The sequence below is a fragment of the Dama dama genome, chromosome 10, assembly GCF_033118175.1.
Source record: "Dama dama isolate Ldn47 chromosome 10, ASM3311817v1, whole genome shotgun sequence".
NCBI classification, from domain to species: Eukaryota; Metazoa; Chordata; class Mammalia; order Artiodactyla; family Cervidae; genus Dama; species Dama dama.
The window spans coordinates 22,808,197-22,823,094 of record NC_083690.1 but is presented as its reverse complement, the minus strand read 5'-3'; the positions used below and the strand labels follow the sequence as shown (position 1 = coordinate 22,823,094).

General features: G+C 45.5%; 1 protein-coding gene across 3 annotated transcripts in view; it reads right to left on the bottom strand.

Annotated features, from left to right (window-relative positions):
• Positions 1-14,898, bottom strand: part of PRKCB (protein kinase C beta) — a 367,525-nt gene that overhangs the window by 55,095 nt on the left and 297,532 nt on the right. For all 3 annotated transcript variants that reach the window (XM_061153030.1, XM_061153028.1, XM_061153029.1), the window contains exon 10: positions 6,370-6,543. In XM_061153030.1, the coding sequence (XP_061009013.1) occupies positions 6,370-6,543 (174 nt within the window). The remainder of the gene's footprint in view (positions 1-6,369; positions 6,544-14,898) is intronic.

Sequence of the window (14,898 nt, the reverse complement as noted above, 5' to 3'; positions counted from 1 at the left end):
CGACCATAAAGTCTTTCCAGTCATCATAATATCCTTGTGAGACAAGTGGGTGATGCTTTCCCAGTGAAACGAACACCTGAAGGGGCATTAGGTCACTTGCCACTCACAGTGTCAAAAATCAAAGTCAAAGTGTTAGTCACTCAGTCATGTCCGACTCTCTGTGACCCCATGGATGGAAGCCCGCCAGTCTCCTCTGTCTGTGGAAGAATACTGAAGTGGGTTGCCTTTCCCTTCTCCAGGGGATCTTCCCGACCCAGGGATCAAACCCAGGTCTCCTGCATTGCAGGCAGGTTCTTTACCAGCTGAGCCACCATGGAGACTAGTGTCACTTACAGTGTGACCTGAGCTATTGCAAATTTCTGAGGGTTGGCTTCCTTGGAGGAAGTGTCAACAGTAGTATGTGCTTATGGTGTCTTTGTTAAAATCAGACGTGATCGTGACAGTGAAGATAATTTAAAAGCTAGAAAAAGGAGTCTGGATGTAAGAGGCAAGCTAGCAAGGCTTCAAGGTTGAGGGTTCTAGAGTCTTACAGAGCGAATCCCAGCCCCCCAGCCCCTTTTCACAGATGACAGCACTGTGAATAGTAGCTGGGATTACCATTCCCCTGCTCCCATGTGGCAATGCTCAAGTTACTTTTCAGAGTATCAGTGCCCTTATCTCTACACTGGCGGCAGTTCCAGGGCTCTCCCAGGGTGGTGTCAGGAGGATAAAATGAGAGGTTATCTGTAGAGTATTGAGCACAGAGCCTGACACTCTAACTGACATGCTAACGCCAGCTGCCGCTTTTTATTGTTTTTATCTGTTAAGGCCATTTTGGTAGCGACTCAACATAACCTATTAGAAAAAACTTGGATTCTGGGTTCAGCAGTGCTGTGTCGAGGGCAAACTACCCTCCACATCCCAGATCCTCAATCCTTTCAGCTGCAAGGTGGGATGTCAGATAAATCCTTCCACTGCAAGATTCTTTGTGAGGCTGGAATGAAGCAGAGTATTCACAGGCCCACACGATGGTAGACGCTCAGATGGACAGTCAGGTCCACTGCAAGGGTGGAAAATTGGAGGGGGGTAGCAGGGCTGGTATTTTAAGGAGCAGGTGAGGGATGTGGTTGAGCCCCCGCTGGGGCCGAGAGACAGGCAGGTTGCTGGCAGTTCCACCCCAGGCGAGTCAGATGAAGTGGGAATCAGGGAACACACACTCAGAAGACCTCACCGTGTAGTGATGAAGTATAAAGCCCCCTGGAGCCTGGCTGCCTGGCTTCCAATCCTGGCCCTGAAATGTACGAGCTATATGTATGGCTTCAGTGCCCTCGTCTATGAAATGGGGGTGATGCTGGGACCCATTCAGGGACCATCATCCATGTGACTTAACATGACTGAACCTGTGTCTCATGTATTGTAGAAATTATTCTTGTTGTTTAGTCTCTAGGTCATGTACAACATTTCTGCAACCCCATAGATTGTAGCCTACCAAGCTCCTCTGTCCATGGAATTTCCCAAGCAAGAATACTGGAGTGGGTTGCCATTTCCTTCTCCAGGGGATCTTCCCCGCCCAAAGATCGAACCCAGGTCTCCTGCTCGGCAGGCAGATTTTTTTTTTTTTTTAACCACTGAGCCACCGGGGAAGCCCTATTGCATTATTAAATCTCTGAAATAAGTTGATGCAAACTTAAAATACAAGTGCTTAGCCAAAGGAAAAAGTAAACAAAAACATTTCAATGGGGGCCTTTCACTCAACAAGCATCTGTTGAGTGATGTGGTGTTGGATGTGAGATAGGAGGAGTCTTGGCTCTCCTCTCAGCTGACCCTGCTCAGCCCCCAAGGGCCTCATGCTCAACTGGCAGAAGGGCATCTCCCTGAACCAGGCATAACTCTGCTATTTAAAGTTACAGGTTTTTGTTTTTTTTTCTTAATTTTGGCCACCCCACAAGGCATGTGAGAAGTTACATTTTTTTCCCGCAAACAATACAGACAGGATAACGATTTCATCTGATCCTCACCAACCAGAAAGCAACCAGTTCCATCCCCAGCCTTGCTGGATGGGGCCAGTCTTTAAGAGGAGGCTTTTCTCCCCACACAGGACTCGAATCCATTCAGTTCTCTTGACTGTTAACCTCTCTTCCCTGGCGGGTGTTGGCTCATGGAGGGGACCCAGGATGTTGCACCGTTTCCATGAACACCCAGGCCCTACTCCCCAGTTCCAGAAAGCATACTGAAATTCAAGACTCAGCATTAAAAGAAGAGCCTCAAATCCACTCTATCATGTTTAAAATGGTAAATTACAAATGAAGATACTTTATTTAATGAGTATTAGTCATCAGTGATCAATTTCCCCCAATCTCAACACATCCAACTGAAATTGAAAACTGCTCCTCAAAGACAGCCCAGCCTCTTCCTTGAGAACAAGATCTCCTTCTTAGTCTACCACTGAAACTGTCCTTCATCTGGTGATCTCCACGAATCAGTTTAGGAACTGTCAATGGAAAACAGAGAAGACGCGGGGATGAGGGAATCTAGAGGTCTAAGGGTCTAGTGGTGACTTGAATACCTCCAGGCTTTAACTCCCCAAGGTAACATTAGAGATTTGGACTTGTAAGATTCATGCCCTTCTCCATCTCTGCCAAGTCTCACATGATGTGAATTGTTGCTCACTTAACATTTTTCTTTACAAAGACTCTATTGTTTTACTCAAAAATTTTATTTTAAAAGCAAACTTTAGTCACCTTTGGGGCATAACAGTGAACCAATTCATGAAAACTGTCAAGTAACAGAAAAGTCTCATTTATCTATCCTGATTTCTAGATGAACTGTATCACCAGGGGACAAAAAAACAGGTGAGGGAAGTCTCTCTTTATAAAAACATCCAACTAATAAAGAAAAAGAAACGATAGAATTAGGAAATCACCACCTCACAGTCCTTTATGAATTCACGGACCCAGACACAGAGCATCTCTGGTTGCCAACATACAAAAAGAGAGGCGACTGGACATTATGTGCCTTTGGATTAAAAAAGCCACCTATGGTCTTACCCAAGGGATCAAACTTGAGTCTGGCCAAGCCTCTAGGTCCAGATTCCAATTTTCAAAAAAACAGGGGACAGAGGAAACAGATACAGCAGCTCCCAGACAGCAATCAGCAAAATTCGGACTGTGAAAATGCTGTGGGTCAGACAACCCAGGCTCTTTAGCAGGTAAAAGAAAGGATGGAAGGAATGGAAAAGGAAATCATTATATTAAAGACACATCAAATTTCTACAAATGGGAAAGAGTAAACTATCTTATCAAGGGATGATAAAACTTAAGTGATAAATAAAACTATAGAGACAGGCAAGGAAGTCAAGCTACCATTTGTGGGGAGATGGGAGATTAGGACACAGAGAAGCTTTTAGAGTGGCTGCCAAAGTTCTTTCTTGACCTGGATGGTGGTAAGGAGCTTAACTCTGTAAAAACTCATTATTAAAACACTAATTGTGTGAGGTTTCTTTATGTTTGTCTTATAATACCTCAAAACTTAAAAGTTAAAAGACTTTATAGTGCTGTCTTAAATGAATGAAATCTGTAAAAAAAAAAAAAAAATACATAAAATGAAAGCAAAACAATGACTTAGAAACTGCTACTTAGGGACTTTCCTGTGGTCCAGTGGCTAAGACTCCATCCTCCCAAAGCAGGGAGTCTGGGTTCGATCCCTGGTCAGGGAACTAGATCCCACATGCCATAACTAAGAGTTCCATGCTGCAACTAAAGATCCCGCATGCTGCAATAAAGACCCAGCACGGCCTAAATAAATATTTTAAAAGAAACTGTATACTTATGGCTGATTCATGTTGACTACAGCCAAATAAATATTAAAAAAGGAAACTGTATACTTATGACTGTTTCATGTTGATGTATGGCAGAAACAAACACAGCATTGTGAAGTAATTATCCCTCAATTAAAAATAGGTAAGTAAAAGGAAACTACCATTTGTCAAAGCTCAGAACCTGACTCCTGGTCCTCTCCCTCTTTGTGAAAAAGGCAAGTATTAGAAAGATGTTAATGGCCATGCTAGCACCAAATAGAAACATTCTCCTCGAGGTACTCAGAAGAATGTACAGCGAACTAAAAAGAACACAATTTAAAATTCGTGCAGCACCCAAAATCACCCTTCAAACTGCCCAGCATCATACTGCATGGTGGTACATGCTTCACACTTTGGTAAACATGACTTCAGCTCTTAGTCTTGCCTGCAGTGGAGTGAAAATCTTCTTATAGCCTGTTTTCACCAGCAGACCCCGAAAAGAGGCTGGTGGGTCAAAATCCCCAAAAGAAATACTGTACACATTTGCCAAGAATGTTCCCTCTCTTGATGACTTGTGGCAGGGAGATTGGGATTCAGGGAAAGGCCCCCAGCAGAAAAACCATCCCTTCACCCAAAACGCAGATGCCGCTGTGGCATCAGGGAACAACCTAGGGATCTCTTTACTTCTCCAGATTCTGCTATCACAGCATCATTACATTGTTCGGTAATATCCCCCTGTCTGTCGCCTTTGCTTTCAGAGGAGAAAACAGGACCCAGCTTCTCAAAAAGAGGACTTAGCTTCCTCAGCTCTATACCTCAGGACCAGTCTAGGCCAAGGCCAATGTTAAATGTCTGTGAAGTGGATAACCAGTGTTTATGAGTGTTTGGGGCCTTCCCAGGAGGTGCTAAAGTAAAGCAACTGCCTGCCAATGCAGGAGATGTGGTTCAATCCCTGGGTCAGGAAGATCCCCTGGAGTAGGAGGTGGTAACCCACTCCAGTATACTTGCCTGGGAAATCCCAAGGACAGAGGAGCCTGGCGGGCTACAGTCCATGGGGTCGCAAAAGAGTCAGACACAACTGAGCAACTGAGCAGAGTGCTAGAGTGTTTACCAGGTAACAAGCACTGCATTAAGCACTTCTCACATGTAATCGCATTTCCTCCTCATAGCAACCTTGGATGCAGCTACTATTATCCCTTTTACATATGGAGAGGCTGAGGCCCGGGGGGGTTGCATAATTTTCTCAAGGCCACTCAGCCAGAAAATGACAAAGCTGAGATGTGAACCCAGGTCCCTCTGAGCCCAACAGGTATCAAGAAACTCTCACAACAAGGAAGGAGCCGGGTTCTGACTCTGCCCCTCTCACCACAGGGAGTTTTACCCCTAGGGTACAGCCTGCACTGAGAAAACCCACCCCAAACCCAGTTCCGGGTCTTTCTAGGCTGGCGGGGGACTCAATCAAACTTAGCGGAGCAGAGGACTTGGGGATGCTGGAGGAGAAAAGAAACTTTAAAGCACACACAGCTTGCAATGGCATCCCATCACGCACAGGAGTTGGGTTCTAAAATCAGAACGGAGGGTGCAAACTGGAGCAAGTCAAAATAATCTTGAACACGCCCTTAAAACGTCTTTAAGACTCTGAGGCCTTTGGCCCTGAGAAGCTTCCAAAGCAAGAATTAACTCTGTATCTCTTTGCATTTGGGCTCTGCCCTGCCTTCCTTCCCCTACTCCCACGCCCTCCACACACACAGTGTCTGGTACCTGGGAAAGGCTCACAGATGAGGCAGATGGCTGAGAAAGCTAGGTCCTATTTCTGAGAAGGTCGTGCTCTTAAAGCAAAGGAGACAGACAGGGGGAGAGTTACCAGTCAATGCTATGGGGGCTGTGATAGCAGAGCCCGGTGAGGTGAATGGGTCCCCAGATTGTGGTCTGATCGCCACAAGCACCCGCTTAGGGATGGAGACCCAGGTCTAGTGTGCAAAGGGGAAGGTAAGAGGTTGTTCAGAGGATGTCTCATTCTCACAGATGAAAGCAGAATCACGGTGAATAGCAGATAGTACACAGATTCCCTCTTCTTCTTAGAAGCCTGGCTCTGAGCTCACCAGCCCCTGCCCAGGCTGCGCCCCCTGCCCCAGGAGTCCTATGAGGGCCATGGAACCTGCAGCATGGAATCACGCATTTATCTGAAGGGTCTGGAGGCCTGACTGTGACCCTGTAGGGGCACCCGTGAGGACCTCTGCCCTCATCCCCATCTGTAACTGCTGCTAGAACATCTCAGATTGTGGGACTGAAAGTCCTGAGTTCCCGTCCCCAGGTCACCTCTTGCTGCCAGAGGAGGGCCCTGCTCAGTTGGTTATAAAACCAATTGCCTGAGTTCCTTCCTTTATCTTTTTTGAAACAGCATCTGCCTCAGGGGAGAGCGTTTCTCAGTGGCAACCTCAGAAAAATCCTCCGCGGCCGTCCCTGGGCCTGACAGCTTTCTGTCTCCAGGATGGGAAGGGCCCGGGTGCCTCTTTGGGGTGGCCAGTGCTAGAACCGCTCTGGCCAAAGCCTGGAAGCCTGGAGGTGGAGGGGCCCGGCCCCCAGGTAGTTACCATGGTCTGGAAGCAGGAATGCAGCTGGGTCAGGAAGGGCGGCTTCCCGGGCAGGGCCAGCACCCGCTTCTCCACCATCGTGCACTCCACGTCATCATCTTGGATGACCACGTCCTTTTTCAGGATCTTCACGGCATATAGTTCATCTGTGCCTTTTCGCTCTGAGAGCATGACCTGCAAGACAGCGGGCGTGTCAGTGTAGTTGAAGGGGCTCCCAGTGAAGCCACGGTGGCTGAGGGTCATTCAGATCCATTCCAAGCTTCTTCCACACCCCCTCAGTGGACGCTGGTAAGATACATGAAGTTTCCCACGGACCTTGAACCTTGAATGGCTGAACCCAATCGTAAAGAGGGTGGTTCCAAGACAGAGATAGACTCACCGGCAGAGAAAACAAATTTATGGTTACCAAAGGGGAAAGCGGGGGTGGTGGGATAAATTAGGAGCTTGGGATTAACAGAGACACACTGCTATATATAAAATCGATAAACAAAAGGAGGCTTCCCAGGTGGCTCTGTGGTAAAGAATCTGCCCATCAAGCAGGAGACTCCAGTTCGATTACTGGGTCAGGAATATTTCCTGGGAAAGGAAATGACAGCCCACTCCAGTATTCTTGCCTGGGAAATCCCTTTGACAGATGAGCCTGGCAGGTATAGTCCATGGGGTTGCAAAAGAGTCAGACACAAGTTAGCATCTAAGGAACAAGAAAAAAACAGGATCTACTATACAGCACAGGGAACTATATTCAGTATCCTGTATTAATAATAACCTCTAATGGAAAAAGAATCTGCACAGGAGTATAGATAACATAAACTGAATCACTCTGCTCTACACCTGAAACTAACACAACATGGCAAATTAACTATCCTTCAACTTTTTAAAAGAAAAAATTTAAAAATGGAAGACGGTTCCAAGAGTGATGAGCAAGATATCCCTCGGGGATACGTATCAATGCCCAGGCAAACATAAACCCCGCGAGGGCAAGCATCTTTGTCTGTTTTGTTCGGTGGTATACCCCCAGAGCCTGGAATAGTGTCTGGCACACAGCAGACGTTCAAGAAGTATTTGTTGAAGGAAGGAATGATTGAATTCCTGATAAAACTGAATTGGGCTCAATGGTTCTCTTATTCTTTCAGTTATTTAATATTTACTAAGAGCCTGCTAAGCATGGAGAAACACCATTAGATGAGCAGGCACGTTTCCTGACGCTGCATTCCAGGGAGGAAGGAGGACGCTGGACATTAATTACAGGGATGATTAATGTAATATTTTAACATCCCCTCCTGTGGTCCTGGGGCTTCCTTCCACACAGCCGTGGCCGCAATCAGAGCATGTTAATCAGCATGGCTCGTGACACATCATTATTTTCACTGGTTGTGACTATGCCAGACGGAGGAGTGACCACAGGTACCGTTCTCAAGAGGCCTCTTAGGAGCATTGGGGCAGGACCATGTTTTTCAAGACCTAACCTGGTCTGGGGGCTTCTGAGAAGGCTTCCTGGAGGAAGAGGCAATCAGATCGAAGTAAGTGCACACTGCACGCACTGGGTCAGATATTTTGCAGTCAATAATATCAATCGCCACATTGTTTTGAGTACCATGTGCCTGACAATGAGTGGTTCTCATGTATTATTTCTCATTCACTTTGCCTAAGACTCTGGGAAGTCAGTACCATTAACAACTGCATTTCATAGGGGAGAGGCAACATAGGGGTGGGGGATTAAGAAGTACAGACTATTAGGTATAAAATAAGCTACAAGGGTATATTACACAACACAGGAAAGACTGCCAATATTTTATAGTAACTATAAATGGAGTTTAACCTTTAAAAATTGTGAATCACTACAATGTACACAAGCAACTTATATAATATTGTACATCAACTATGCTTCAATAATAAACAAATAAGAGTTTTAAATTAATGAATTAAAAAGAAAAGAGCTCTATCTCATAGGTGGCTCAAGGAAGGTAAGTGACCTGTGACACCAAAAATTCAGTTAGGGACAGTGCCAGGATTTGAACCTGGTCTACCTGAACTAGAAGAAATGGAATAGCCATCAGAGTTCACAAAAGAGTCCAAAATGCAGTACTTGGGGGCAATCTCAAAAATGACAGAATGATCTCTGTTTGTTTCCAAGGGAAACCATTCAATATCACAGTAATCCAAGTCTATGTCCTGACCAATAATGCTGAAGAAGCTGGAGTTGAATGGTTCCATGAAGTTCTACAAGACCTTCTAGAACTAACACCCAAAAAAGATATCCGTTTCATTATAGGGGACTGGAATGCAAAAGTAGGAAGTCAAGAAATACCTGGAATAACAGGTAAATTTGGCCTTGGAGTACGGAATGAAGCAGGGCAAAGGATAACAGAGTTTTGCCAAGAGAACACACGGGTCATAGCAAACACCCTCTTCCAACAAAAAAGAGAAGACTCTACACATGGACATCACCAGATGGTCAAAATGAAAATCAGATTGATTATATTCTTTGCAGCCAAAGATGGAGAAGCTCTATATAGTCAGCAAAAACAAGACTGGGAGCTGACTGTGTCTCAGAACATGAACTCCTTATTGCCAAATTCAGACTTAAATTGAAGAAAGTAGGGAAAGCCACTAGACCATTCAGGTATGACCTAAATCAAATTCCTTACGACTATATAGTGGAAGTGAGAAGTAGATTCAAGGGATTAGATTGGATAGACAGAGTGCCTGAAGAACTATGGATGAAAGTTCATGACATTGTACGGGAGGCAGTGATCAAGATCATCCCCAAGAAAAAGAAATGCAAAAAGGAAAAATGGTGGTCTAAGGAGGCCTTAAAAACAGCTATGAAAAGAAGAGAAGCAAAAGGCAAAGGAGAAAAGGAAAGATACACCCATTTGAATGCAGAGTTCCAAAGAATAGCAAGAAGGGATAAGAAAGCCTTCCTCAGTAACCAGTGCAAAGAAATAGAGGAGAACAACAGAATGGGAAAGACCAGAGATCTCCTCAAGAAAATCAGAGATACCAAGGGAATATTTCATGCAAAGATGGGCACAATAAAGGACAGAAATGGTATGGACCTAACAGAAGCAGAAGATACTAAGAAGAGATGGCAAGAATACACAGAGGAACTATACAAAAAAGATCTTCACGACCCAGATAATCACAATGGTGTGATCACTCACCTAGAGCCAGACACCCTGGAGTGTGAAATCAAGTGGGCCTTAGGTAGCATCACTACGAACAAAGCTAGTGGAGGTGATGGAATTCCAGTTGAGATGTTTCAGATCCTGAAAGATGATGCTGTGAAAGTGCTACACTCAATATGGCAGCAAATTTGGAAAACTCAGCAGTGGACACAGGACTGGAAAAGGTCAGTTTTCATTCCAATCCCAAAGAAGGGCAATGCCAAAGAATGTTCAAACTACCACACAATTGCACTTATCTCACATGCTAGCGAAGTAATGCTCAAAATTCTCCAAGCTAGGTTTCAACAGTACGTGAACCAAGAACTGCCAGGTGTTCAAGCTGGATTTAGAAAAGGCAGAAGAAACAGAGATCAAATTGCCAACATCCGTTGGATCATCGAAAAAGCAAGAGAGCTCCAGAAAAATATCTACTTCTGCTTTATTGACTATGCCAAAGCCTTTGACAGTGTGGACCACAGCAAACTGAGGAAAAGTCTTCAAGAGCTGAGAATACCAGACCACCTGACCTGCCTCCTGAGAAATCTGTATGCAGGTCAAGAAGCAACAGTTAGAACTGGACATGGGACAACAGACTGGTTCCAAATCAGGAAAGGAGTACTGTCACTCTGCTTATTTAACTTATATGCAGTGTCCATCATGAGAAATGCTGGACTGGATGGAGCACAAGCTGGAATCAAGATTGCAGGAAGAAATATCAATAACCTCAGATATGCAGATGACACCATGCTTATGGCAGAAAGCGAAGAACTAAAGAGCCTCTTGATGAAAGTGAAAGAGGAGAGTGAAAAAGTTGGCTTGAAACCCAACATTCAGAAAACTAAGATCATGGCATCTGGTCCCATCACTTCATGGCAAATAGATGGGGAAACAGTGGAAACAGTGACAGACTTTATTTTTTGGGCTCCAAAATCACTGCGGATGGTAACTGCAGCCATGAAATTAAAAGACACTTGGCTCCTTGGAAGAAAAGTTATGACCAACCTAGACAGCTTATAAAAAGCAGAGACATTACTTTGTCAGCAAAGGTCTGTCTAGTCAAAGCTATGGTTTTTCCAGTAGTCATGTAAGGATGTGAGAGTTGGACTACAAAGAAAGCTGAGAGCCAAAGAACTGATGCTTTTGAGCTGTGGTGTTGGAGAAGGCTCTTAAGAGACCCTTGGACAGCAAGGAGATCCAACCAGTCCATCCTAAAGGAAATCAGTCCTGAATTCATTGGAAGGACTGATGCTGAGACAGAAACTCCAACACTTTGGCCACCTGATGCAAAGAACTGACTCATTTGAAAAGACCCTGATGCTGAGAAAATTTGAAGGCGGGATGGGAAAGGGATGACAGAGGATGAGATGGTTGGATGGCATCACTGACTCAATGGATGTGAGTTTGAGTAAACTCCGGGAGTTGGTGATGGACAGGGAGGCCTGGCGTGCTGTGGTCCTTGGGGTCACGAAGAGTCAGACACGACTGAGCGCCTGAACTGAACTGAACTGAACTGAACCTGACCTCAAGGTCTCTGCCTTTATACGCTCCACTTGTCACAGCTCCAGAAGAATCCTCCAGGAGTTTAGGTAGCTGAGGAAACGAAAATACTCACCCCTGACTTGGCTGGAGGATCAGAGACAGCAAGAGAGGCCTGGGCCCGAGGGAGCCTCGGGGCAGGAGGGCAGGTCCCAGGCTCCTTGGGCTCCTGCCTGGATGTGAGAGGCTTCCCTGGATTCCTGCAGGAAGCTCTGGGCTGAGCTGCCCACCCCTCCCTGTGGTCTCCTGGCCTCACCATTTTCTCTCTCATCATGGCCAGGGGTGGCCGTGGGTGACACAGATCCAGGAACTTAGAATTCTTAGGGAGAAAGTCCCTGACACACATACTTCCGAAGCAAGAGGGCTTTTGCAGCCTCTTTCTCCCCCAGCCTCGCCACAGAAATACGAGCTGCCAAGCTGAGCAGATCCTCCCAGGAGTTGCTTGGGCAGAGCAGGGCTCAAAGTGCTGGAATGTGTGTCTGCACACACATATTTCCCATCTCTCTTTGCTCCCTCACAGGTACCCAGAGCCGTTTTTCCTTCCCTAGCCCTCACCAAGGCAGAAACTGTGACTCCACTAAGATGTAAAGAATAGGCTGAAGACAGGGGTTTTCTGCTCGCAGATTCCCCAGGAGGCCAGGGCTGGGACAAGAGCAGGGAGGGCCATGACCAGAGGTGAATGTGTAGCGGGAGTGAAGCCGAGCCGTCAGCTGGGAGGACCCCCCAGGACTCAGGAGGGGCTCAGCGCTGTGAGTGTGGACAGACCTGCTGTCCCGTCACCACTGCTGAATGTACAGTCTAACAATCCTGAATACTGTGAACACCCCACCCCACCCACCCACCACCACCCCAGAACCCAGGAAAGGGGCCCTGGGCTTCTTGAAAGTCAGTGCAGCCCCCTGCCTGGAGGAGGAGCAAGACAGATGTCTGGGAATTTCCCCAGGCACCAGGGGCAGGCAGCATATGTCTGTCTCAACTACCCCCATTCTACAGATAAACAAACTGAAGCTCAGAGAGATGAACCTGCTCAAGCTAGTGACGGTTTAGTCCAGGTTTGATGCACAAGACAGGGCTCTCAGGGCCAGTGTACTGGGATGACCCAGAGGGATGGGATGGGGAGGGACGTGGGAGGCGGGTTCAAGATGGGGGACACGTGTACATCCGTGGCTGATCTGTGTCGATGTATGGCAAAAGCCACTACAATATTGTTAAGTAATTAGCCTCCAATTAAAATAAATTAATTAATTAAAAAATGCAAATCTGACCAGGCTACTCAAATGCCTTAAGTCCCTCAGTGGCTCCCTCAAGTGAAACAATTCCATGGCCACGTCCTGTTCTCTCTTTCCCTGTGGCTATTCTATTCCCGCTGCCTGCAGCGTCCTCTCATACTCGTTCATTGCCCTGAGAATCTGAGATTCCACTCAGATGTTACCTTTGTCTATATCCCTCAATGATCCACGAGACCAAATGGGTCACTTCCCTCCTCTGGATCACGGGACTGCTTTGCAGCTGTGTCAGGGACGTTATGCAGGTGTTTCCTAACTTCAGTCACCATTCATGTGCCTTTTTTTTTTTTTTTCACATTTTTCCTCTACCACATAAACTGGTATTTCATCAGTATTTTTAAAACCTGGTCACATCTTTACTTAACCACACTTATCTGAAAAGGAAACTCTGGATCATCACCATTAATGGCAAGCCTATCGCATCCTTAAATGAAAGATGAGCAGAAAAATAAATACGAACAAAGCAGCACTAGGAGATTCTAGCTGGATGCTTCTGGCTGCTGAAGTTCTGAGCCAGGTCCTGCGTTTGCTCCTTGTTTAAGGGAAAAAGTGATATTAGCAAATGTTAGCTATCAGCGGCATGTGGTCAACAAATGAGGCTCTCTGGTTCAAGTAATTAGAAAGACTAAGAGAAAACATAAAAAGAGAGACTAACCTTATCATGCTGCAATTTAATTTTATTTCATATTGCATCTGCTTACCACCTTTAAAAACTCAAATTACTAAACTAAAATCTTCTTGCAAATCATCAATACTGTGTGCTTTACAACTTAGAAAATACTGTTGCATTTGGAGTTACAGTTATTTTTTGTGTGAAGATTCTCAGTGCCTTGCTTTGTCCTAAGCTACAGGGGTAGGGGGAGAATAAGCCAGAATCAGAAGACCATTCACACAAGTGAATAGTGTGGCTGTGTCCCAGTAAACCTTTATTTATAAAAACAGGCGGTGGGTCCAGCACTGGTAATTTGCTGATCCCTGTTCTAGAACATGTATTTCAAAAAAGATCGATAAAAATCAAGAGTGACTACATTATCAAAAACAGCTGAAGTTTAACTTGGAAATGGACCCTAGCATACTTCTCAGTTCTTCCAGATCCTTACCAGAATCTTCTGATTGGGCAGGGGGACCTATCTGGCCACAGCTGATTGGATCAGAGGTAGAGAACTGACCAAGGTCGAGCCAATCAGATTCTCTCATTTAAGAATGTGGAATTAGGATACTCCCAGCAGTTAGTCTGGGGTCCTGAAGAGAGAAACAGACAGATCTGCCTAAAGTGGTCTTTTCCTACACTTGATCTTAGCTAAAAGGCCAAGAAGCAATAAGTGTTCCTTTCCTGCCACACACAGGCAAAGAAAAATGGCCCAGATGTGGTGGTGGGGGTGTGGGGTGAGGACAAGAATGTCAGGGAATGATCAAAGGCTTTGCTTCCCAGTTCTTGGTTCCAATCTCTCAGGAGGCTTGGCTGTTTCCATAGAAACCTCTGTGTCTCCCCAATAAAGTTATTATTTTATTTATACTACCTTGAATGGATTTTTATTTCTTAAAGATCCTGTAAGACAAAATTATTGCTTGAGGAGCTCAAATTCTTAATACAAAATAAACATTTTGGGAAGTCAAATAGCATCAGGTTAGTACATGATGTAAAACAAGGCAAATTCCATTCTTTATAAACAACAGTGCCTCCAGTATTCTTGCCTGGAAAATCCCGTGGACAGAGGAGCCTGGCAGGCTACAGTCCATGGGTTCCCAAAGAGTCGGACACAACTGAGCACACACCGCACAGATACCCGCCTATCTCAGGATTAAGTGGGGATATCTGTTTACAAGACAAGGTGCCAAGCACCACCTCTGGTCTAGAAGCTCTCACTGTGGCCTGGGAATGAGCATTTTAACAAGCACCTCCCCTTGATTCTAATTACTAAATTTGTTGCTCTGAGGAACTGAGTGTGTGTGTGTGTGTGTGTGTGTGTGTGGTGTGTTAGTTGCTTATTCATGTCTGACTCTGTGTGACTCGATAGACTGTAGCTCTCTAGGCTCCTCTGTCCCTGGAATTCTCCAGGCGAGAATACCACAGTGGTTTGCCATTCCGTTCTCCAGGGGATCTTCCAGACCCAGGGATCAAACCCAGGTCTCCCACATTATGGGCAGAGTCTTTACCATCTGGGCCATCAGGGAAGCCACTGAAAGTCCAAGATATTCGCTATTTCTCAAAGGGCAGAGTCTGTACCCTGTCCATGTGAACATGGGCAGCCTCTAAGGCACTATCAAATCGACTCATTTAATACAAGAGCGAGGACGTTCTACAGGTAAAACAGAACTCTTTTGAGTTTCCCAACACTTTTTCTGCAGTCAAAGGAACTGTAAGACAAGTCAAGTTAATATAATCAAGCTTTCCTTTCAACAGGAATTCTTCTGTCCTTGGAGGGCTTTTTGAGAGCTTCCCGGGAGCTTTCCTCACATCACGAGGGAAGTGATATTCTGTGATGGTTTCAAAACATATCTACAGATATCTGCTGTTTCTCAAAGGGCAGAGTCTGTGC